General features: G+C 39.3%; 2 protein-coding genes across 3 annotated transcripts; one reads left to right on the plus strand and one right to left on the minus strand.

The window, feature by feature from the left end:
* The first annotated feature begins 684 nt into the window (after positions 1-684).
* Positions 685-25,435, plus strand: LOC139948163 (uncharacterized). 2 transcript variants are annotated; one of them, XM_071946221.1, is made up of 5 exons: positions 685-792; positions 8,601-8,769; positions 21,257-21,316; positions 21,705-21,896; positions 22,757-25,435. In XM_071946221.1, exons 3-5 carry the CDS (start codon positions 21,269-21,271, stop codon positions 23,153-23,155), a joined length of 639 nt encoding a protein of 212 aa, XP_071802322.1. In that variant the 5' UTR covers positions 685-792; positions 8,601-8,769; positions 21,257-21,268; the 3' UTR covers positions 23,156-25,435. The 2 variants fall into 2 exon arrangements, with proteins under 2 accessions (XP_071802322.1, XP_071802321.1); XM_071946220.1 differs by lacking the exons at positions 685-792; positions 8,601-8,769 and adding an exon at positions 19,062-19,255.
* LOC139948162 (rab-like protein 6) lies at positions 5,339-17,801 on the minus strand. Its single transcript, XM_071946219.1, has 13 exons — positions 16,983-17,801; positions 16,188-16,322; positions 15,615-15,810; positions 14,939-15,079; positions 14,378-14,483; positions 13,323-13,426; positions 13,058-13,167; positions 12,652-12,942; positions 11,571-11,751; positions 10,651-11,104; positions 9,364-9,502; positions 8,633-8,784; positions 5,339-7,291 (listed from the first exon to the last, which is right to left on the minus strand). The coding sequence occupies exons 1-13, from the start codon at positions 17,107-17,109 to the stop codon at positions 6,995-6,997; spliced, it is 2,433 nt and encodes an 810-aa protein (XP_071802320.1). The 5' UTR covers positions 17,110-17,801; the 3' UTR covers positions 5,339-6,994.
* Positions 25,436-25,799: the final 364 nt, after the last annotated feature.

Consider the following 25,799-nt stretch of genomic DNA (forward strand, 5'->3'; position numbering starts at 1 on the left):
AAAGCCAAAGGGAAAGGTGAATTTGAGGGCTACAAGAAATCAAATTTCTGTATTTTTTTTTTATTTCTTGTGTTGATTTGTAATTGTACAGTGCCCTGTGATGTCTAGTATGCGACATGGATGCGTAAACTATTTTAGCCAGCTATAGGCCCCTAAATTTGCAACATCTCAGTTGTTTAATTTTAGTAAAATGGAGAAAAGGGGGGGGGGGGTTAGAGGAGAGGGTCCAAACAGGGTAAAATTGATTGATTGGTTTAAATTGTATTACATGTGTGCTAGTGAAAAAACTTGCAGGCGACCCACAACAATTTGTTGGACTAGTCCGGCCAGCGAGTGAAAAAATACTTGAGGAAAATATAGTTTCTGTGATGGGTTCACATCCCGCGCCAAACAAATAATTCAGTCTTTTTAATTTTGTTCAGAATCTCATTCCTGATATTCACATGCTGTGGAAAGACTGGTAGAGACAAGCATGCCCCTTGCCAAAAACCTCTAGGAGCTATGAAAATGTCACAACTGTGCATGTGCTAGTATATCATTGGTATGGATCCCCCTCAGAAAAAAAGTGGCACCATCTTTGGGATTTGGTCAAAAGCTTTGGGTTCAAAGGTCAATGTTTGGGTAAAAGGTCATGATCTTTGACATTGCACTTCCTGTTCTTCCAGTGAGATTTCAGTATGGACATGAGTTGAGAGAGGAGGTGCTTTTTGCTTGATGGATTCAGGGCGGATATATGGCTCTATCTTGATCCAGAGTGGTCAGTTTCAACTATACTGGATCAGAATTTGGAGGGTAAGTTTTTTTTTTATTGTTATAAGATTGAGTTCTTCTTAAAGACCTATGGGATTGATGCCTTTGTAACTATGTAAGGACACACAGGATTGAAACTACTTTAGTATGGAAGCCATGTTTAATCAACCCTGTAAACAGCGCCCTCTGTTGGAGGGTATATATTAATTTGTTACACCCTTGAACCATGGAGGTAACTATTTCTACCACCATGCTTAGTGAACCATGGAGCTTGATCTGGATAAATTTCCGTATGGCGCCACCACTTTTTCACCCTTTTTTACAAAAAGGGATATCTCATTGAGGTTAATTAGATACTATATTATTTCATATCGCATGAAAAAGTGGTGGGGCCATACGGAGACTTTTCCCTTGATCTTTCTGGACAACAAATATCACAAACAAAAATCAGTAGTTGCTGGAATCAAAACTATTCTAAATCCACTTATTTTGCAAAGATGCACAGCTACAACACACCATCAGTGTTTGTCAATTCTTTTATTCACTTGTTCATTTACACAAAAAAAGGGTTCAATTAATTGTTTACTTTGTCTATATACATATCAACATAACGTTTTAACAACAAATGGCTTATTACACAACTTCCTTTCCTTCTTCAATTGATTGATTGAAAGAAGTGCCAAACAAAAATAACTAACTGAGTTAAATACTTTGAATCATTTGCATGAATTATAATTATATCGAATAAGTATAAATTGACTGTCCCAAATTGGTCTCAAGAATTGGAGAAAAATAGGGGACTTTTTGGATGCTAGGTGGCAGCAGACTTAGCAGGGCCCAATTTTTATAATGCTGCTTAACGGTAAGCAAATTTTCGTGCTTACTATAGCAAAAAAATTTGCCAAGTGCAAGAAGCGTATTTCACAGTATAGCACAAAAAGTGGGCAGCCATATTGCGGGTTTACCATGGATTTGCTTTGTGACGTCATTTATTTTTGTGCGGTAAGCACCGGAAGGTTAACATGCCTTTTGTGTGTTTACGGTGAGCAGCGCTATAAAATGGAAATTGCACAGTAAGCACAAAATCAGCTGCTAAGCAGTGCTATGAAATTGGGCCCAGGTAAATCCATTATTCTTGGTTATGTGCGAGCGAGCTCAGAACTACATAAAAACTGGAAATTTACGTCTTCTGCCACCTAGTGTTCCAAATTCTCCCATTGGTGTATGGCTTGCTTTATATGAGACCGTGAGATGCCTACTTACCACCCTAATCAGAGTCAAACAGTTTGGTTAAGTTCCAATTTGGCGTTGGAATTTAACGGAACACGTTGCCTTGGATCGGTCGAGTTGGTCTTTGAAAAGCGTTTGTACATGTAACCGTTTGTTATATCTAAATGCATAAATGATTAGAGAGATATTTTAAAAGTAGGACATAATGATCCACACAAGTATCACTTGAAATTGCGTGGGTTTCCTTTTACCTCGTTGGCTAACACGGTTGGCCATTGATGGGAGTCAAATTTTGGACTCCTATAAATGGCCGACCGTGTTAGTTCACAAAGTAAAAGGAAAACCATGCAATTTCGGGGCAAATTTGTTTGGATCATTGTATTGTACTTTTAAAACGTCGTTCTAATCATATGCATTTTATAACAAATGGTTACAAACGCTTTTCAAAGACCAACTCGACCGATCCAAGGCAACGTGTTCCTTTAATAGAGGATCCTACCAAATCACTCATTAGGAAGTTATATCACAGTTTTAAATACAAGAGAGATTACAAAAAATTACACTCTGAAACCTGATTCATTCATGCCTTACACAAACACTACCAACGCTGTGAAGTAATTTGTTATTAATGTGGCGAGTGGTTTAGAGCGTCTAATTGAAGTTCTGATTACTCTTTCTTTGTTGTGTATTCCTATTGTTTTTTTTGTGTAAAGTGCTTAGAGATGTGTATGAAGCGCTATATAAATGTTGTATGTTAGTATTATTATTATTAAGCTCTGGTGGTTTTACTCATGGGAGTGTGGGTTCGGATCTCAGTCATGACACTTGTGTCCTATGAGCAAGATGCATTACTATAGTTTTATCTCTTCACCCAGGGGTATAAACAGGTACCCGTGAGGGTAGAGGTTGATAAAAGCCACTGGAGGGCCATGGCAGCTCAGGGCTGGTTACTCCCCAAGGAGCTGAGAAAGATCTGGCTCAAATATGACTAGGGCGGACTTTTACAAAGAGTTAAGACAAGTCTTATCTTGAGTTTCTCGGACGAGTTACTCGTCCTAACTTAGGACAAGCCTTTAGTCTTTAATATCTCCTAGGACTCTAAGCCTATGTGAAATCGACCCCAGGGCATGAATGTAAAGCACATTGAGACGTTATTGTGAAATACATATAATAACTAGTTATTAATATTATTATTATAACCCCAACGTGGATATCCCTTATGAAGCAGTGGTGGATTTAAAGAGTTAAGACTAGTATCATCTCGTCTTAACTTAGGACTAGCCTTAATTTTTTTTTTTTATCTCCTAAAGAATCCAAAGTTAGCACTTTCTTTGTGAAATCGACCCCAGTCTATGCAAAACCTCATAAAATATTCAACTGGGGGTAACGCACTGTCGTCTAATTTGTACATCAAAGTTGCATCTTTAAATGCACCTTTGCAATCAATAGGAACCTACTTTAAAAATAAACAGCTTACGCTTTAAAAGTAGGAAGAATGTTTAACGAAAAAAGCACACTTATTTTTTTCCAAGACCTCAAAATATTGTGATGGGATCGACTTAAACGTGTCGTTTGTCAAAAACTATCAGTATGGAGAGACCGGGGGAAAAAAAGGCCATCAGGGGTTCAACAGTTTTCACAAATATTTTGTTTGTAAACTTAAATGCTAAAAAATATCTCATTTCATATTTAGGCGGCAACGATCCTTCCTGATCGAAATGGGTCTGGAAAAACTGGATTAGTAACTTAGAATGATTTTGGTATTTCAGCCGTAATTGCTTCCAATCGTTCTCAAAATGATATCAGTAAAAAAAAAAATTATTACAAATTTTAAAAACAAAACTAACCTTCCTCACGTTTGTTCGATAACAAACCATATGTTTAACAAATAATACCTTTAGTACTGTGAACCTAGTTAAACAAAATCTACACAATACAAAATACAGCATATTTGTTAATTTGTTAAAAGAATTATTTATGTAAAGTAAACAGTAAAATAAGCAGTGTTCTATGAAGACATTTTTTTTCCCCATTTACAAAAAGGATTCGGTTTAGAATCCTTTTTTGTTTGTTTTAGGGTTACTCCCCATGAGGATGTATACTCTCCAGGGAGCTGAGATGGTTTAAGGAACAAAGTAAATGGCCCAGTGACCAGCCGTTTATTTTCACCAAACTCTTCCAAACTTGGGATTAATCTTAGAACGTATTACGACTTAAGTTTCGTAATCATTAGACGTTAGGACGCATTGAACCCATGTTAGGACAAGTTAACTTTTGATAGGATTAATCCTAGCGTTTTATACCGAAATCGACTGCAGGGGTACTAATATTGGAAGCGCTTTGAGATGCCCTTTGGGTGTGGAAAGCGGTAAAATAAAAACTGATTATTATAAATAATATTATAATTACTAATCTGATAGACTTTGTTAAGAGAAGAACACCCAATTTTTTCAATTTCCAGACCTTTTTAGTTTAACAAAATGTGAGTATTAATGGGTTCAAGGTTAGAGAGTGTGACCCCCCCCCCAAAAAAAAAGGAAAAAAATAGTTTGTCTCTTTTGGCAAATTAATTTTTTATTTAAGTAGGACAAGCCGCCACAATTGGGGATAGTTTTTCTAGCATGCAAAATTTTCAGACACTTAAAGGCACTGGACACTATTGGAAATTACTTAAAATAATTGTATCAATAAAAACTTTCTTGATAACAAGCAATGAAGAGCTGTTGATAGTATAAAACATTCTGAGAAACAGCCCCCCTCTGAAGTAACGTAATTTTTGAGAAAGAGGTAATTTCCCACTCAAATAATGAAAGACTTCATCTGAAGCCTTTTATTATGCATATCTGAAAGCACACAAAGTAATGCAACAAGGGTGATTTTTCTTTCATTGTTCTCTCGCAACTTCGACGACCGATTGAGCCAAATGTTCACAGGTTTGTTATTTCATGCATATGTTGGGACACACAAAGTGAGAATATTGGTCTTTGACAGTTACCAAACGTGTCCAGTGCCTTGGCTTTGAATTTCTTAAAGGAACACGTTGCCTTGGATCGGTCGAGTTGGTCTATAAAAAGCGTTTGTAACCCTTTTTTATAAAATGCATATGGGTAGAAACATGTTTTAAAAGTAGAATACAATGACTCACACAAGTTTGCCTCGAAATTGCATGGTTTTCCTTTTACTTTGCAAACAAACACGGTCGGCCATTTATGGGAGTCAAAAATTTGACTCCCATAAATGGCCGACCGTGTTAGTCGAAGAGGTAAAAGGAAAACCGTGCAATTTCGAGGCATGTTTGTGTGGATCATTGTATTCTACTTTTACAACATCTTTCAACCCATATGCATTTTATAAAAAAGGGTTACAAACACTTTTTATAGACCAACTCGACCGATCCAAGGCAACGTGTTCCTTTAAACACTACGAAATGTATGTTCTTAGGGAACATTTCTCAACATCAATAATTATACCTAAACTTTTAAGGCTGGGTATAGACGATGTGACCTCTGACGTCACTTGAAAACCATAACATGATTCGCGCACATACCACCGGGCAAAACCTTTGTGTTTTTTGGCAGCCAGCTTGAAAGTACACGCAATCTTACCATGACTACGCATCTTTTGCCCGGCGAAACATGACGTGTATATAGTGTTTTGTCAACAGAGGGCGGTTTGAATGTAAACATCGTCTATACCTTTGGTAATTAATCCACACCTTAAAGACCATAAAAACTTACTTGGTAAGAAGCACTGCAGCTGTTGATAATGTGCTTACCATTTTCAGAAACAATTCCTTTCAAGGGAATGTGGTTTTAGAATGTGGGGTTCAAAAACATTATAATCTGAGAAATTTTCTGCATGAAACATTTCTCAGATTGTGTGCTTTAACTTACGGATGATTCTTCCTGGACGGACATAACCACTCCAGATATTTGACAATATCTAAAAAACAACACTTTCTGTTGAAATGAAATTTTCCCAGGTTAGTTTTTTGTATAAATCTATATTAATACAGGATTAAAGCAACTGAATTGTTCACATTATAAGTTATCACACAAGCGCGAGTGGAATACGGAAAAATATAGCGCTTCTGCGTCCCATATCCAAGGAGGCCGAAGGCCGAGTTGGATATGGGACGCAGACGTATTTATTTAACGTATTTATCTTCAAGCAAACTTGGTGCGTGACATAGAACACACAAGACGCATGGTAGTGATATTAGCCGTGCAATATAGGTTTTTATCACCACTCCATTCTGCGAATCTGATTGGAGGATAAGCGCGTACTTGAAGATAAGATATCATATTGCAAGCTGAGATAGTTTATCTACCATTCAAAACCACATTGGATGGCATTGAATGGTCAGGCAGTGAGAGGGTTTGCTGTGTACAGTATAGATGCATTCACAACATGATATCATATTGCAAGCTGATATAGTTTATCTGCATGTACCATTCAAAACCACAGTGGGTGATATTGAACAACGGTCATACAGTGAGAGGGTTGACTGTGTACAGTATAGATGCATTCACAACATGATGTCATATTGTAAGCTGATTAAGTTTATCTGCATGTATCCTTCAAAACCATATAGTGAATGATATTGAATGGTCAGTAGGAGGGTTGACTGTGTACTGTGTAGATGCAGTCACCATATGATACCAAATTGCAGGCTGAGATAGTTTGTCTATCATTAGAAAACCACTGCGGATCAATAAAAGGTTGAATAGTAGGAGGGTTATTCTTAATATCTCACATGATCAGTAATTGATGATTGAGAGTTACAGTTTGTTGTAGTAATGGTCAGACAGTGAGAGGGTTGACTGTGTACAGACTACATGCAGTCATCACATGATATCATATTGTTGGCTTAGATAGTTTTTCTAGCTCCAATCGTATCCAACATGCACTCCAATAGAATCCAACCAGATGTCAAAGCTGCTAATCGTGTGTTTATTTTATTATTAATGTATTAAATAATTTATTAGTTTGACTACTACTGCTTCATAACGCCTCATAACGCCTCATACGACGGTCCACTAGAAGAGGGTGAACCCAGGCTAGGTCCCTCTAAGAAAGCCTCCAGCTCGTCAAAGTCCGGCTTGACCTCCCCGGCGGTGGACACCGCTCCGTCGTTTCCCCGCGACTTCTTCTTCTTCCGTTTTTTCTCCTCGCCGTCTCCTTTGTCACCGTGTCTGTCACTGTGTTTGTCACTGTGTTTGTCACTGTGTTTGTCGCTGTGTCTGCCTGGGTCTTTGCTCTTGTCCTTCTGCTTCTTGTGTTTGTGTTTTCTCGAGCTTTTCTCGTCTTCCTGTTGAGGAATGGGGAGGGACAACAAATGAACTGAAGCCCTTTTTCATGCTGTCATCTCTTACACATGTGGAATACAGCCTTTGGGACGGCCCCAGGAGTATTTTTACCCCATTGTCTCCCCCATTTTACACAGGTCCCTATTCCATGGGGTTCCGCCGCATGCTTCAAGAATACCCCTGGGTTTTACCGATTCCCCCTTCTCCAGAGCAGGGGCAGCTATTCCCGGGGAATGCCCATTTACTAGGGGTAGATCAGGGATAGAGAAATCCAAGTGTGAAAGGGCCGGCTTGCCCCAGGGTTGCCCCAGCATGTTTAAGGGAAGGTACATGTTTGGTTGTTACTCAAAACAAATATTAACTTAAACCTTACTTGGTAACGAGCATTTGAGAGCTGTTGATAGTATAACACTTTGTGGGAAACAACTCCCTCTGAAGTAACATAGTTTTTGAGAAAGAGGTAATTTCTCACTAAAATAATAAAAGACTTCTAGCTAGAAGTCTTTTATTCCTATCTGAAAGCACACAAATTCCTCCAACAAGGGTGTTTTTTCTTTCATCGTTTTCTCGCAACTTCGATGACCGATTGAGCCCAAATTTTCACAGGCTTGTTATTTTATGCATGTGTTGGCATACACCAAGTGAGAAGATTGGTCTTTGACAATTACCAATAGTGTACCTTCCCTTTAAACCAACTACACGCACTCTGCGCTCAACATCCTCTGGTGTGGTATGTTTGAAGCAGCCACTTTACAAAAGGGATGTGGGGTATTGTCAGCACACCGTGCCACAGCACATTGTAAACCATAACATGGTGCTATAAAGGAATAGGTCTCATACTTCAAACGCTCGAGCAGAACAAACCTACTCTTCTCAGAGCCACCACTACTCACAAAAAAAGAAAATATTTTTACCTGGTGTCCCTGCAAACCTTACAATTCATGACACTTGTGTCCTTAAGCAAGACACTTAACCATGATGCTTCGTCCTTCAGATGGGACGTAAAGCCCCTGGTCCCGTGTGTTGTGTAACACACGTAAAAGAACCCAGTGCACTTATCGAAAAGAGAAGGGGTTCGTCCCGGTGTTCCTGGTTTGATTGGCTGCATATTGCACCACAGCACTTTGTAAACCATTACATGATGCTATGTAAAAGGAGTAAGTCTCATAATTCAAACCAGTCCCACATACCTTGCTGGAAAATACTTGGGTTAAATGCGCCTTCAGCGTCACTGAGTGACGAATTTGCGCTATATAAGAATCCGTACTACTTCTACTCACTTGGTATCTTTTTCATGTTTTGTTCTTACAGAGTATTTGGAAACAAATGGAGAGCCCACTCACCGCATCTTTGTCTTTGCTCTTGTGTTTCTTCTTCTTCTTGACGGCAGAGCTACTCGTGCTCGTACTTGTCACCGTGTCCGTGTCACTGATGTCTTGGTCTCTGGTCACCGTCAGAAGATTGTCAAAGTCGTCAGCAGGTAAGGACGGCCTTTCTGTGAAGTAAAAAAAAACAAGACAAAGGTGAGAGTCATAACTCTGTTGGGATTCGAACCCAAAACCTTTGCATTGCTAGAGCAGATGTCTTGGGGGCTAAAGGCAGTTTGAATCCTATGTGTGATACACTGGAGAATGCTTAACTTTATACTGTGAGTGGAGGCAAATCCCTCAGGTGAAATTCGAACCCAAAACCTTTGCATTGCTAGAGCAGACGTCTTGGGGGCTAAAGGCAGTTTGAATCCTATGTGTGCTACACCGGAGAATGCTTAAGAGTCTCTGCCTGTAAAAATGTACAAAGTGGTGATTCATGGGTTCTCAGATCTTCTTCCAAAAAAATTAGAGTGATACGTCATCATACCAAACGAACAAATTCAAAATACTAGTTTGTTGACACTTGCGGTTTGAGAGTAGTCGGTTATCAAAGTTTTTGACAATTATTTCTATTTGGTGCATATTGTTGCATTTAGAATGGTTACGGCTAATTAGGCTAGCCTGTGCATGGGGAGGATTCAAGGTCCAAAGTGGGCTGAGGGAGAAAGCGTTAAGACATGGAATACGAGGCTGATAGTACTTACTTGTTAGTCCTGGTTTTTTGGTGGAGCCGACATTCTCCAGGAAGTTGAAGTCCTCCTGTTGTAGCTGGATCATCGGGGAGGCAGGAGATGTGGTTGAGGTGTCTTGGTCAGTGGTTTGACTGGATGTCCTACTCACAGGCTGTTCGGGAATCAGTCAGGTCAAGTAAAGACTGTAACGGTTTAACTTAAAGACCTACTTGAATATGAATATGGAACGTTGTGATCTTTGCTTAATTTCATTTGAATTTTTTTCAACCAATAAGGAAATCATAAGGAGTCATAAGGAGTCATATGACTATAAATAGATTTTAATTTAAAAAAAAAAAAACCAATCATTTGCCTTTTCCGTTGCTCTTCTGAAAGATTTGTTACGTCATCACTCATGTGACATCATAGGAGCTCAAATTTGCATAGCCGCTTTGTTGTAGCGTGGAGGTATAACAAAGCAAACTCCCAAGCATGACGTCAAAGCATTGTCATTTTGACGCACGCCGTCAACTGCAGAAGTGTTTTTTAATTTTTCAAAACCTTGAGGTTGGGGCCTGATTTTAATCATTATTAAAGTGTCATAAATAAGATTTGATGTCATAAATAAGATTAAATAGTATTCCCGTCAAAAATAATTTGCTCAAGTAAAAACAGAAGCAAATTCCTTCTAAATTTATCCAAAAGAAATCAATACGACTTTGAGTGGTACCTATATTCATGACTTTCGATGTATCAAACGATATATATTTGGTATGGGGTAACACCATGTGTGTATCTACTTGCCAGGTAGAGTTTGTTCTTTAGAGAACTGTTTTTTTATACTTTACTACCGGATTAAACGATCTTAGCTTATACTGTTTCTGTACCATTGCTATGTTGAGGTTTTACAGTCTATGGACTTTTGTTTGTGTGGCTTTTTATGGTCTTTTGTAATGTTTTGGTATGGGATGAAATGAGTGCAACAACTGCAACCAACTTTGAGGTCAAACAGATTTAAGCTAAAAAGACACCCTTTAGAATCAAAGTCCGTCAGACATGACCTCATGCCTGATACTTCACGGAGGCAATGAAGGCGATTGCCCCCATGCCCCCGGGACATTGCCTTGGTGCCCTTAAAATGCTCCAGTAGAAGTTTACAATTTCCTCATAGGGTGCCCTTTACCAAGGAGAAATTGCCTCTGTGCCCCTGCCCTTGCAAAAACAAAGCATACAGGCCTGTGACATTATAGGATTTCAAGCTATGCAGGACATTGCCTTGGTGCCCTTGAGATGCTCCAGTAGAAGTTTACAATTTCTTACCTGGTGACCCTGGTCGTCCTCACTAGTACTGTCCGTTGATGCGGGATATTGAGGCGACAGTGGAGATGCCGTCTCACTGCCGTTCCTCTGCCTTGCACTGCTCTTTAATGAAGGAGCGTCAACTTCATCCTGCGCTCCGACCGACATTGAGAAAACGCTCACTACTCCGTCTTGATTTGACGCCGGTAACGACGATTGTTTATGATTTGTCGACAACGATTTCAGTTTCAGACTTTTATAGACGTCGTTATCATCGCCGTCGTCATCTTCTGACGAAATGTCCCGGTCTTGTGTAATTGTCATCACGTCTTCTCCGTCGCTGGAAAGGTCAACGTCAAAGCTTGAGGTGACCAGGGCTTGAGGGTCTGAGTTGGTGGGTTTGAACGGCGTGATGTCGTCCTCGGAATCCAGTTCCTCTTGGAAGCTGGCGACCATTGGGTTGACATCTTCATCGCTGTTTCATAAAGGGGGTACCAGGGAGAGAAAGTTTCAGAAGGATTTCAAGCTATGAAGGAAGGGAGGCAATTCAAAAAATGTCTTGTTGCCGAAATTATTGAGGGCCCTTCGAAGAGAAAAGGCTCTTCTTAATACAGTTGTCACTTTCCAAAGAATAAAACCATCTTTAACAGCTCTTAAAGCTTTTATTTCACTTCATTTAATTTCAGCTAATTTCATTCTTTGTCCCTTTTTCAGCATATTTCTTTCTCTCTTTAAAGCGCATAGGGACCATTTATTATTCATGGTTTATTAAAAACACTGCAATACAGCGGCTAAAAGTCGAAATGTACAGTTTACAAAAACAGTCATTAAAAATATTACATATATACTACAAAAAAAGAAGAAATATCATTACGGTGATATACGCTATATAAGTACTGTCTAATTTTAATAATTATTATTATTATTAATTATAAACTCACCTATCACTTTCTTGCGTTGGGGGCGGGGGTTTCACAATCTTCTCTACTTTCTTCTTGAGTTTACCCTTTTTTCTTCCTGGCCCATCGTCGTCATCAAGGAACCCCCCTAGCCCCTCCTCCGGTATGAATTCATCCACACTGGTGATCGGGCCAGGCTTGACCTCTGCAACTGTTTCAATCACTGCCAAAAGATCAAATCGAAGAATCAATGGAAATTGTTTGGCATGACTTTGTAGAAACTTTCTGGTTCAATTAACACGATGTGTTATGCAATTCATTTAATTTATTTGTCCATTAAAAAGATAAAAATTGAAAATTACGTGTCAAAACATTTATGAAAGCTCCAAAACAGAACACTAAAAAATAAAGTCACAATGATAAAACAAGATTTACACATACACTGATGGAAGATAAGTTAAAAACACATTAAGGACATAAATGAAATAATAATAACGGTGCAAGGGATGGTCCTTATTTTTCTTTATTTTACCGGCCGTAGTTTAAACACATTTGAGATTTTTTTCAGATACGTCTATTTTTTCCCACTGAAAAGTGAAGATTTTGTTCAAACCTGAACTAAAAAACTACAAACAGAATTATTTTATACTGGTTTCCATTGTACAGCTTGTCTATAGCACAACAAAACAATCTTTGTATTGTGGTTTTGTGGCAACCATGAACTCTATACTCAGTGTGATACATTTGAAGACTAAGAGCACCGGATTCAAGCTCTGGTGTTTCTGATACGCAGATTGTGGGTTCGAGTCTTGGTCTTGACACTTGTGTCCCTGAGCAAGACACTTGACCATAGTTGCGTTTTACTTCCAGAAGAGATGGTTCTTGTGACTGATTTAGCCGAGTAGCGCATATTTGTTGCACGGGCAAACTAGGGAGCTGAGATGGTTTAAGGAATGAATTAAGGCCTAGTGACCAGGGGTAATATTGTTGGAAGCTCTTGGAGACGCCATTAGGGTGTGAAAAGTGCTATATAAAAACTGGATATTACTATTATCAATAATTCATTCAATGCCTAATACTTCCGTAATCCCAGAAACAACAGCCAGTGAATGTACTCTTGTACCTGCTTCATTAACACCTTCCTCTTTTGTCCCCTGCTGCACCCTCGACTCGCCCCCGCCAAACCATTTTGAGAACCGCTGTGACAGAGAGGTTGCCTGGGCTGCTCCCTGCTTGTTGTCGACTGAGTCCTTCGCTGGTGCTGCCTGCTGGTCTTGCCGGCCCTCCTTGGCTGGCTGGGGATCCTTGCGGGACGTGGCTGGTGTCGACGACGGGGTGTTTTGCTTCGGTGTGGTGGCTGGGCTCTGCGAGACCGGGGTAGCGTGGCTTGACCCTTGATTACTACCAGGGGATGCTGTATGTCAGGGGGAGGGGGGGGGGGGACACAACACACACAAGAAATTATATTTCAGGAGTTTGATAGATAACTTAACCGAGAACGTTCGTAAAGTTGGGGAGGTAGTGCTTACATGGGGATGTCTGAGGTGCTCTTCCGTTTGGTACTGTTGGCGTGAGAGTTGCAGCAGAAGCAGCCTTGGCTTTCCTTTGTCTCCGTCGTTCCTCTAGGCTCTCTATATACCTGCAGTGCAATAAACAAAGAACCAATCACAACCCGTCTCTACCATTCAAGAACCAATCACAACCCCTCTCTAAATTTCAAGAACCAATCTCACCCGTCTCTATAATTTTAAGAACCAATCACAACCCGTCTCTACAATTTGAATCAATACTTACAAGTTGTAATTTTGATCTTCAGATTCCTTCCTCATGTCTAGCTCATCCAGCGTGGCGCTCGTCTCAAGATTATTTGTTTCTAGTTGCCGTAGTAACGTTTCTCTCTGCAGTCATTTCAAGATGGCAATAACACAAAAAAGTCAAATGGTTTGCCACAAAATCTTAGCACATCCATATTTATTTAAAGGGTTTTGATATTTTTTGTAGATGAAGTTCTTGGCCATGACATGAATCCTAACTCACTGTGAATGAAGGTGTATACTCCACCAGGAGCTGAGACAAATTACAGGAATGTTATTGGCTCAATGACCAGGGCGTTAATGTAAAGCTCATTGATACGGTTATTGTAAAATGCACTATATAAGAATTAGTTGTTGTTGTTACACCATTATTCTGAATGATTTTGAACCCATGAGACTACATTGTGTGTATAAGCCTAGGTGACTAGTGCGACTAGTGTCAAAGTCGCGACTATTGATTGCTTGGTGGACCAATTGTGTCGCTCAACAACTAAATTTACTTACTAAATACAATTAGGCATCAGTAAAAAATTCCTTCAATGCTTTCAGCCTGAATTTAACTACCTTGAGGCTGCAGCAAACAATATTCCCCAATGCATCTTGGGAATTAAATTAAAAATTTGTGGCGGCAAGTGTCGAAGTAGCGAATATTGGAGGTGCAAGTAGTCGAGTAGCAACTTTCATTATAACACACCTATTGCTTGTTCTGTATTCTGGTTGGCTGAAACACTGTCACGTGGAGTGAACTAAAATAGTCAAGTGTTTGCACAGGCGTGTTTGCGGCAATAGTCCTTGAAAATAGTGCTTGGTTACAGCGCCCCCTCTTGACGTGAACTGTGAACAGCAACAAAAAACTTCCTTTCTTTACCAAATTTCTTTTCTTATTTCACATTTAAGACCGAGGTGTGTTATAAAACACATATTGACTTGCATAATTCGTTCACTAATGTACGTCTACTCCCCCGAGGGACTTTGAGTGACAAGAAGAGGGACCTATTTCCCGAGGCCGAAGGCTTCAATGTGTGTTTAACGTACCTGGAGTTGTAGGAATGGTACATTGAAGAAAGTGTGCAGATATTTCAGACCGAAGCCGTTTTTCATGGAGGCCTCCGCTAGTAGCACTGTGGCTGAATCGGATGGTCTGTCACAAGAAATAAAAAAATAAAATAAACACCAGCAAACTATAATTTTAATTGTGGTATTTTCTGCTTAAAACAGAGCTCTCTATGAAATTTGGCCCTTGTGCCCCCAGCAGGATTTGAGCTGGGGTTCTGGAGGTGAAATTGCATGGTTTTCCTTTTACGTCGTGAACTAACACAGCACGCCATTTTGTGGAGTCAAGTTTTTGACTCCATAAAATGGCTGACCGTGTTAGTAAAGTAAAAGAAAACCCACGCAATTTTGAGACATATTTGTGTGGATCATTATATTCTACTTTTAAAACATCTTTCCAACCAATGCATTTCATAACAAACGGTTTCAAACGCCTTTCATAGACAACTCGACCGATCCAAGGCAGGGTGTCCCTTTAAGGACACAAGTGTCACGACTGAGACTCGAACCCACACTCTGCCGACCCCATCCCCCTGCTATCACCTCTCAAAGTTTTCTATGAAGTATCTCATAGTGTCCTCAGCTACTGTGCGGTGTTCGGATATGTCTCTGAAGCTTGCTAGCACCAAGACAGGAATGTGGTTCGGTACATTTGGAAGCTCTCGCTCGACATAACCCCATGTCCTGTTGAACAGGGAGAGAACAAAAATACCCAGTTAATTTGTGCAACAATGGTCTTTTTTAACTTTCACTTTTCGCTTGCAACTTCGATGACCAATTGAGTAACAAAAAATTCTCAGATATGTTTATACTTTAATATGCAAATGTTGGGATACACCAAGTGAGAATACTGGTCTTTGACAGTTACTAAAGGTGTCCAGTGACTTCAAAGTATACCTAGGTTTCTACAGGTATGTATGCTTCGTTTTTGAAAGGGCAAGGGCACCAGGGCATTTTCTCCTTGGTAAAGGGCACCCTATGAGGAAATTGTAAATTTGTACTGTAGCATTTCAAGGGCACCAATGCAATGACCAGGGGCAACGAAGGCAATTGCCTTCGTTGCCTCCGTGAAGTATCAGGCCTGTTTCTAGAAGCCTTTCACAGGTTTGTGATTTTGTGCATTTGTTGAGATACACCAAGTGAGAAGACTGGTCTTTGACAAAAAAACAAAGGTGTCCAGTGTCTTTAAAAGCCATTGACTAATTTGTTAAAGTCCTACCATTGTTTTGTTATGTCTACCATGAATACAACTCCATTGGCTCCCTTGTACACATTGAGAAAGCTCGCATCCAGGCATGGTTCGTCCGTCTCCTCAACTTCATGTGTTGTATCTAATTTAAGGCCGTCTGCTTTCTTCTTAGATTTACCCTTGTCCACCACATCCCAAACTTCCACCTTGACGACGTCATCAGTCGCTACAGTTTAAAAAAAAGTACAATGTATTGCTGTCACTTCTTTGTAAATTCCCAGCTAGGTTTCATGTTTACTTAGATTTAGAATTGATTTTAAAATGTGTGACGATCTTACTTGGCGATGCTAAACAAAGCGTGATGTCACGTTACGAATCACTATGATAACTTGAGCAAAAATGTTTTAAAGGATTTAAAGAAGGATTTAAACTGATTTCTTTTGTAATTATCAACAAAAAAATTAGGCCCCAACCTCAAGAATTTGATAATCTAGGTAGACATACTTCCGTTGACAATAACGTCATTTCAGGGATACTTAACCGGGCCACTGACTCGTCCACGACGTTACAAAAATGTTTGAGACAAACCCTTTTTATTTTAACCTTTGTAATTCCACTGTATACTGGTGACTTGTATCTCTGGGGTGGGAAGATACTCCTCCTTAAACCGTTCTCCCTGTAGTCTATGGAACAGCGTCGTCTTGCCGGTGTTGCGGTCACCTTTGATGATTATTTTCACTGGAAAGGTAAGAAAGACAAACTGATAAGTTATATTTAAAGGTACTGGACACTATTTTTAATTACTCAAACTAATTGTTAGCATATATACACACTTGGTAACAGGCAATGGAGAGCTGTTGATTGAATTATAAAAAAAATTCCAGTTTGACAGCCCGCAGTGGGAAAATAATGCAAAAATCAATATATCACAAACAGCAATGAACTGTGCTGATGGTGTAATGTAAAGTTTGTGCCGTGACTCAAGACCTAGTGTGTTTTTCAGGCTACCAAAATCTCATCAGGGCTACTAAACATTCCTGGTTACCTAGCCCTGCTGACTACCGATCCATGGAAATACATTTAATTTCGACCCCTGTATTATAGTTACTAAAGATGCCCTAAAAATAAAAATAAAAGATGTTACATTTAACACAAAGATGGTAAGGCCTACATTTTACACAAAGATGGTAGGGCCTACATTGGAGTTCAACTCTGGGGTAGAAAAACAACTTTTGGCACTCGTCTATCTTATAATATAAGGGACATTTCTTTAGCAGAATGGGGTGGGGGGAGGGGGGGGGACTGGGCAACTAAAACTGTAGTTGCGATAATGTAACCCTCCTCCCGACGGCAGAGGAGGAGGGTTACGTTATGGCAACTACTAAAACTGCTACTCACTGTTATACTGGACACCCTTAGCAAATCTCCGCTGCAGATTCTGTCCCATCGTCTGCATACCAGTGGGTACCAAGCCCCTTCCAGCATTCTGCTCATTGGTAACAAACTTCTTCAACGCACTAAACATTTTGCTGATTTTTCAAATTTAGTATTTACCTTGGATTTTGGTGGTGGATTACAAACACAATAAATTGTTTAAAAAGTTGTATTTCTACTACAAGAGATTGCAGACATTTCCAGGTTTACTTAATCCTCTAGATCCGGATGTTTCGTAAAATTCCTGCAGTCTTACACTGTCTGATCAGGGTGACAGTTCCCCATTTCGGGAAGTTGATCAATCTTCAGTCCAATTCCACCATTCGCAATGCAGTTTTTGTGTTGCCGTTGTTGAAAATTTGCTACCAATGTTTTTCCGTCTCCTGTGTTTCCCATGTACTCTAAGATCTCCACAACAGCTTCAGTTGAACCACGAATCAGACGTTGGAACTGCTAAGTTAGGATCATATAAAAATCCTTACATTTCGAGTGAAATTTACAGAAATATTGTCACGTAAACAACAACATAACTCAACGAAGTGAACGGTGACCGAACAACATTATATTGCACGTCATCCGCCGTCCTGCGGATTTTGTAGTGCCCAATTCTATTTAATTAAACCCGTATTCAACACAAACAATCTCTACTATACTTTTTCATTTTTATTGTAATAAATTGTTTTATTAACAACAAAAAGTTGAAATAGGATTATTTCAATAGGTTTGTGCAAATTTGAGGAAGAATATTTTGTGAAATGGAGACATTAGCCGGTTGTAATGACCTTTCACCTTTTTATTCCGGAAGTACTGAACTTCGACCAGTCGGGTTCCAATTCGGCTTATCCTTAAAATCCGTACAACAATACGAGGTACCAGTTTTGAGTTTTTTCAGCCCTCCTGTCGAGCGCCCTCTGTTGAAAATTATTGGTTTACCCTGTAGGGTTTTCCCCTAGTCACGTCAGCACTAACCTCTTAGCTGCTAAGCACACAAATTTGTTTAGCATGAAATTTCTACTTGATAAAAACAGGATTACCAACAAATTTCCCATTTGTTGTATATTGCTTGTTACTGGTTTTCAGCTGTTGTTTGCTTATCCTGAAAATTGGTTGGTATACCTGTTTTATCAAGGCAAAACATTTCATGCTAAGCAAATTTATGTGCTTAGCAGCTCTATGAAATTAGGCCCTGGTCCCCTCCTTCAACAATAGGAGATAAAGCCTTGAAGTGTGACGTCAAAATGTTCAGGCTAGTTTATGGTTTCAGTTTCCCCCAATTTCGTTGTGTGCGCTTATTTTGTGTTGGGCCCAGAGTACTGCTTGACAAACATCTTTGCTAAGCAACACTTGAGCATATGTCACAACAATGTAAACTTAACGTACTTTTGCTGGTAACCAGTTTTTGCTTAACAATAGTTTTCTGAGCATAGCAATTTTTTGTGTTTATGAAATTGAGTCAATTACTTTTCAATTCAATGGCTCAATGTAATTATTCTATACACATTAAAAAGTTGTTTTAATTTGTTGAAGAAAGATGCTTAAGTCAAACTACAATACTTTTGAGTGACACAAAGTTATGTCAAGGAAACCTGCAAGTGCATTTACTGACACCGGGTGATTTTTTATTTCATTTTTTTTTTTTGGGGGGGGGGGCTTGAGTTGTCTCAACGTCACAGTTGTCGAGTCGTGAATGGTCGAGTTGTCTTAACCGTCGAGTTGTGTCGAGTTGCCTGTGGACGAGTTGTTGCTCCATTATGTTTGCGAACAACCATGACAAAGAATAATTTGCTAAGGCGGGGGACGGGTGTGAACTTGCGATCTCTCAAACTTGTCAATATTTTGTAAAGTTTGTTCGGACCACGAGCTCGAGAGGTCAAGTTTTACATTTTTGTTTTTTACTGAACCATAGAAAGGTCAAAATTATTGACCTTTTCCCCTTTTGTGCGCGGTGCATGAAAAACGCGCAGCGCACTTACACACGCGCATTTAACGCGCATTGTGGGGCGGATTAAGCTCTCGTTCCCAACTTCCCATGGTCGATCCCATTGCAGTGGCAAATTGCAAGAAAGTTTGGTAAAGGCAATGTGTAAAAGGTTGTGTGCATGGTACCCAGACGTCTTGCTTGAGTATGGACGAGCCTCTGTGTAATAATAGTCAGCACCATGCACAAAAGTACAGAGGACGAACACTTGTGCACACAAACAAGGGGAGAACTTGGGTTTTTGTAAAGCTTGAAAAAGGTAAGAAATCTTAACTATTCCGAGCGCAAACGTGTTCCAATGTACTTAAAACACGGGACAAGATATGCCCAATATTTTAAGTTGCCAAAATAATTCCCCTACGTCCTGTGTGTGTCACTGACACTGGCTATATTCTGTTCGTTTGCGATTTTTTTTTGCTGAGCTGAGTAGGCCTACTCTGTCAGTTGTTTGAGACTGGTGTCACTACAGTGGTCAGTCAGTGTCAGTTATTTTTTTATTTAGCTGAGTGACTTCTTTCTGTGTCAGTGGGGGGACTGGAAAAGTTTCCGTATGGCGCCACCATTTTTTCATTCAATATGAAATAATAAATAATAATAATAATAATAACCTTACTTATTAAGCGCTTTTTACAAAAGCGATACAAAGCGCTTACGAAATACAATGGCAACAAAAACAAAAGAAAAACTACATGCTTTACAGACAAAACAATGCTTAAATTAACAATGATACAATCTAGAGTAACTTAGGATAGAGGTGGGTTTTTAATTGGGATTTGAAGGAACTCAGGGAATTGGCTAAACGAACAGATTGAGGGAGACGATTTCAGCATTTTGGCCCAGTTAATAATATTAATAATAATAGTATCAAAAAGTAAAAATTATAATTTAACCCATTGTTGAGATATCCCTTTTTTTGTAATAAAAATGAATGAATGAAAAAGTGGTGGTGCAGTGGTGGTTATCCGGGGGACTCCCTGCAGTGAACATCAAGTACTGCATAATGTAAAGGGGGCGAGAGGGGTGCTCGTCCCTCAACCAACTCCAATCAAAGTCGCCCTCTGCAAACCGTGGCAAAGTTGCCCCTACTAGTACTTCTGTACTAGTGTGTACTAGGGACTAGCTGGCTTGCCCTGGTTGTTAAAAAATTACCCCCTGACAATGTCGCCTCAACACAAACAAAGTCGCCCCCTGACATTGCACCCCAAGCCGATGTCGCTCCTTAGCAAAGTCGCCCAAAGTTGTTATTAATTCCGGGAAATGGTAACAGTTTTTTAATTACCGTTTTTACCATAAAATATTTAGAAAAGTTTTAGTTTGGACTTTAGGACTTTCTCTATGGTTTCTCAAAAAATGTTGAATGTTTGGTTTAATTTGTTTTTGCAATTATTTATTTAGTATTGATTAATGAATGTTTGTTCTGAATCTGGAACTTTCATCTAGATAAGCCATAAATCAAATATTGACTGAGCTTTCACCCCCCCCCCCAAAAAAAAAGATGCAATAAATATTTATGTCAAAATCATTCATTTTGAAATGATTGTTTTGGTTAATTTGCATTTAATATACATTGTCAGGGGTAGACCCAGTTGGGGGCAACATTAAAGACCTGGGTGAAAATTCTCAGGGGGCGACTTTGCAGGGCGAGCTGTTGGGGGCGAGCTGGCTAGCGGGCGAGATGACCAGCATCCATTTGAACATAGATGTCTACCTCCATGATTTGGAGTACTGCAGATACCTAACCTAGCCCTACTTTATAGTGCTACAGAGTTGGCCAGAAAAGTGGGGCTAGAGCCGAAGCTATTACTAGGTGTGTTGCCTAGTTAGTAGGCTCTAGTCTAGCACGGCAAGCACTGCAGTTTTGTTGGTACGCAAACAATATTAAACGATACAAAATAAATATAATATTCTATTCAGAAAATGATTTTAGACTTAGTAACAACTTGGGCTTTGTACTTTTATTTTATGCAAGTTGTAAACACCAACAAATTTGGACAGGTCCCCAGCAGCTGCTGTGTCTATTCAAGTTTCATTGCTATAATTTAACACATGTTCAATTTATTCAACCCAGGTTCTGACTCCCTGGTTAGTTTTTCTTAGAAATCTGGGGGGTTTTAAAGGGAAAAATCTGCGAAAGTGATACTTGTGACCAAAATTAAAATGTTGATTTTATTTTTTAGTTGACAAGGCTTTCTTTTTAATAAGTTGTAGCATTGTTTGTATTTTCTATTGATTTTCAATTTTATTTCTTACTTCCTACCAGAAATTCAAGGCCATGGCGGAGCTCATCCAGCAAGTTCTTGAAGGTGCAAGACAAATTGAGGTACACCTACAAACGTAATACTCTAATAAAAGCCACCACAAAATGTGGTAACTAAACAGCAGTGATGGGGTCTGTCTCAAATGACAGTTTTTTTTAGACCCGTGTGGCTGGAGATTCTGTCCCCCGGATATTCTGTCCCCTTATGTGGCGAACTGTGTACAAACTACTTCTGTTAGCGCCCTCTTTTGAAACATGCTCCTTCAACCAACGTTTGTTTTTCTAATGGGGGACAGAATCTCTGGCGGACTGACCGAACCCACACTCAGATTACTTAACCACCAGAACTGGAATTTGATGCTCTTAACCACCCGGCCATGACACCCAATCGGATATATATTTCTTTATCTGCGATATTGTTTACAATCTCATTTTGTCTCAATAACTTCAGATGGCCACAGCAAACGAGATGACCTCATCAGGTGACCTGAGCTCACATGATGAGATGACATCCACCAACGAGAGTTTTACGAAGAAGAGGCACTCCAACCACCATGTGGGTCCCATCGATCTCTCGTACGAGGAGGACAGTCAGAGACGGTGTAAATCCTTCTTCAAGAGGAGGAAAACGATCTTCGACAAGGTAAACATGCATTCAGAACAATTTAACAATTTAATTTAGACAATTTAATAAGGGAATAAAAGGGTAGCGACGACTTCTTTAATTGCCATTCAAAATCGGCAGGGTCGTGCGATTCAGCTTGGGCCTTTATCACACAGCCATGACCCTGCAAGGTTTTAAGCGGCAGTTTAAGAACGAGTCACTACTCTTTTATTCCCATTCATAAATGCCTTTTTGGTTAAAAGGAGTAATAAAGTAAGAAACTCTGGAAAACTTAACTGTTTTCCGAAGTCTTTTCCTGCTCAGTACGTGTGTTGCATTTTTATGACTGAGACAGTTTTTCGGATATGCATTCGTGCGCAAAGTAGTAGTATTACATGTATGCATCCTCGTATTCATAGGCCAAAATGGCACGGCGAGATCGATCACCCCTGGGAACAAAGTTGTGGGCTAACCCGCACAAACGTATCCGAAAACAACCGGTTATCAACAACTCCACCTGGTCATTATAACAGTTCAAACACCCCCCTCCCTGTGACGCGCTCTCCACCAATGGGAATAGTGAAACTGTTAAATTTGCATCGGGGAAAAAGTTTTTTTTTTTTTTTTTTTTTTTTTTTTTGTAAAAGGGAGAATCACTATATAACAAAGGAACAATGTTGTTGGCCAAATACCACTGTGTTGTATGGTATGCCTGAGCTAGACCGCAAACACTAATCCTTCACTCCTTAAGTGCTGCCTTGTCCTCGTAAGGACTCCAAAATTGTTTCTCTTTGGCTGTTTCCCAGTCTCAAAGAGAGTGATCTCTGAAGATACTGAGGGACTTGTGAGTCAGTTAGGATTGTTTCTATTACTGAATGAAGCCTATCTCAATCCAACAGGCGAATCAACTCACGTCCATCTGTGGCGCCTCCGTCAGTATCAAGCTGAAGTCGCAAGGAGGCCAAGTGTACGAGTACTCGTCGGGAGAGTTCCAACTAGAAGGAGAACCAGGCGTGCCGTTAATCACCGTCCACCCTACGCCCAGAGGTCGTCCAAAATCAAAGAAATCGTCTGTCGAGGAGGAGGCCGCTGAATGTCAGGTGATCAGCCCGACTTATGAACAAGCCAATAAGAAGGCCCCGTGTGCTATTTGCAAGAAAAAGGACTCGTTTATGGCGTGCCAGAAGGCTGGCTGTACATTTTGGGCTCACGCCCGGTGTTTGGGCTTCGTCGCGTTGGCCCCGACCGATATGTCCAACGTGAAGTTCTTCTGTCCGAAGCATATTCCGTCCAGTTAACGGGGCCTCCTTCAACTCATCTTTTGTATAAAGCTGTAAATAAGACTGTACAACACAAAATGGACTTGATTTGTGGACATTGGATTCGAGGGAGTAGTGTCGTCGCAGCCAAGGTCCTGATCATGGCCTTGGTTCTCCCTTATGTCTCCCTTATGTACTGACTTTAAAATTGGTAGTAGAAATTACCTTGCCTCTTAAAGGCAGTGGACACTATTGGTAATTGTCAAAGACTAGCCTTTACAATTGGTGTATCTCAACAAATGCATAAAACAACAAACCTGTAAAAATATGAGCTCAATCGGTCATCGAACTTGCGAGATAATAATAAAAGAAAAAACACCCTTGTCACACGAAGTTGTGTGCGTTTAGATGGTTGATTTCGAGACCTCAAGTTCTAAATCTGAGGTCTCAAAATCAAATTCGTGGAAAATTGCTTTTTTCTAAAAAACTATGGCACTTCAGAAAGAGCTGTTTTGCACAATGTTTTATACCATCAACCTCTCCCCATTACTCGTCACCAAGAAAGGTTTTATGCTAATAATTATTTTGAGTAATTACCAATAGTGTCCACTGCCTTTAAAAAACAATATTCTAAACATTTTTAAAGATAACTGCTCTATTTTTAAACTCTCTCCCCGCTCCTCGCCCAACCTAAAAATGTTTTTATTTATTTATCTGAAAGTAGTTAATACCTTGAGTATTGCTACTTGACTAGTTCCACCCTTTACAGAGCCTAATTTTTTAAAGCTGTTAAGCAGAAAATTCTGCTTAGCAGATTTCTTGGCTAAGAAAGAAATGACCATGGTACCAGTCACAGCAACGGTAACTGTATGGTATTCTGGCTGTTAACCTATTTTTGATGATTTTTTAAAGCAAGTTTTTGTGCTGACATGGTTTAAGAAATAAGCCATTTGTGAATTAGATTTTATAAATGTCTTGAACAATGACTTGCTAAGTCACAGATTTTGATCTAGTCCTAATCAAGCAAAAAGACAGTGTAGTAGTAAAGGAACACGTTGCCTTGAATCGGTCAAGTATAACTCGAAATTGCATGGTTTTCCTTTTACCAAATTTTGGACTCCCATAAATGGCCGGCCGTGTTAGTTCGCAAAGTAAAAGGAAAACCAGGCATTTCAAGGCAAATTTGTGTGGATCATTGTGTTCTACTTTTAAATTATCTTTCTTACCATATGCATTTTATAACAACCGGTTACAAACGCTTTTCAAAGACCAACTCAACCGATCCAAGGCAACGTGTTCCTTTAACCCATTGGTGCACAAGGCGGTGCTAGCGACCACAAACAAACAGCAAAAAAAATGAACTTTTATAAAAAGTCATAACTTTATAACTACGTTTGGTGTGATTTTCACAAGGGGGTGCTATTGGGAATTTTTTTTTTAAACTTGGTTGAACATATTCTTTTTTTGCTTAAATTTTTTTTTTTTTATCTGTGCACAAAAGGGTTAATAGATGTTTATTTTTGCATCAGGGATAATAGTTAATATAATTAGGTTTTTTTTACCCTTACACAATTTTATCATGTATGTCAAGTTGATGCCCATCAGATACCTACAATTCTTTCATATCAATTTTGCAGTCATTTCAAGATAAAGATCAGCAAAGTTGCTTGATTCTCAAAGTAATAGGTGTGTGATGGTGGAAATCGTTTTCCCAAATAGTCTTGCCAAAACCTACTGTTTGTTTGTTTTACATTTATATTTTTGTTTTAAACAACTTGAATAACACGTAGATTATGTACAAACAATTTTAGGGGTTAAACTCGCTTCTAATGTTGTTAAAGGCACTGGACACTATTGGTAGTTGCACAAAATAATTGTTAGCATAAAAACTTACTTGGTAGTGAGCAATGGAGAGCGTATTTTTTGAGAAAATATTTCAATTGAATTTGAGACCTTAGCTGAGGTGTCGAATTCAAGGCATCAAAAAGCACACAATTGTGCAAAAAGGATGTTCTTTTCTTCCATAATTCTTTTGCAACTTTGTCGACCAATTGAGTCCAAATTTTCACACCCTTGTTGGTTTATGTAATGTTGGGATACACCGAGTGAGAATACTGGTCTCTGACAATGACCAAACGTGTGCGGTACCTTTAAGGACATCCTGCACTTCAATGCTTGAAGTTTTGTTCAGACAATTTGCCCCACAGCAATGTTTAGTTAATTTATTTAATTGCAAATGTTTCATTGCAAATGTGGTATCATTTTAAAGAGAAACACTTCAGCTTTGCATTGATATATAACATATACAAAGAGAGTAATAAATAATTAAAAAAATATACTTGATTAAAAAAAGTTTCCTAACTTTTTGTGAGCAGTACATTGTTATGGAGGAATATGCAATAGCGGTTTCACAAACCAAAGGTACAAGTTCTACTTAAAGCGGTGGACATTGGTAATAACTCAAAATAATTGTTAGCATATAAACTAAATTGGTAATGAGCAATAGAGAGCTGTTGATGAAACATTATGAGAAACGGCTCCCTCTGAAGTAACATAGTTTTTGAGAAAGAAGTAATTTTCTACGAATTAGATTTGAGGTCCCGAAATCAAGCATCTGAAAGCACACAACTTTGTTTGACAAGGGTGTTTTTTCTTCCCTTATTGTCTCGCAACTTCGACGACC

This window comes from Asterias amurensis, chromosome 15 (genome assembly GCF_032118995.1).
Source record: "Asterias amurensis chromosome 15, ASM3211899v1".
NCBI lineage: Eukaryota > Metazoa > Echinodermata > Asteroidea > Forcipulatida > Asteriidae > Asterias > Asterias amurensis.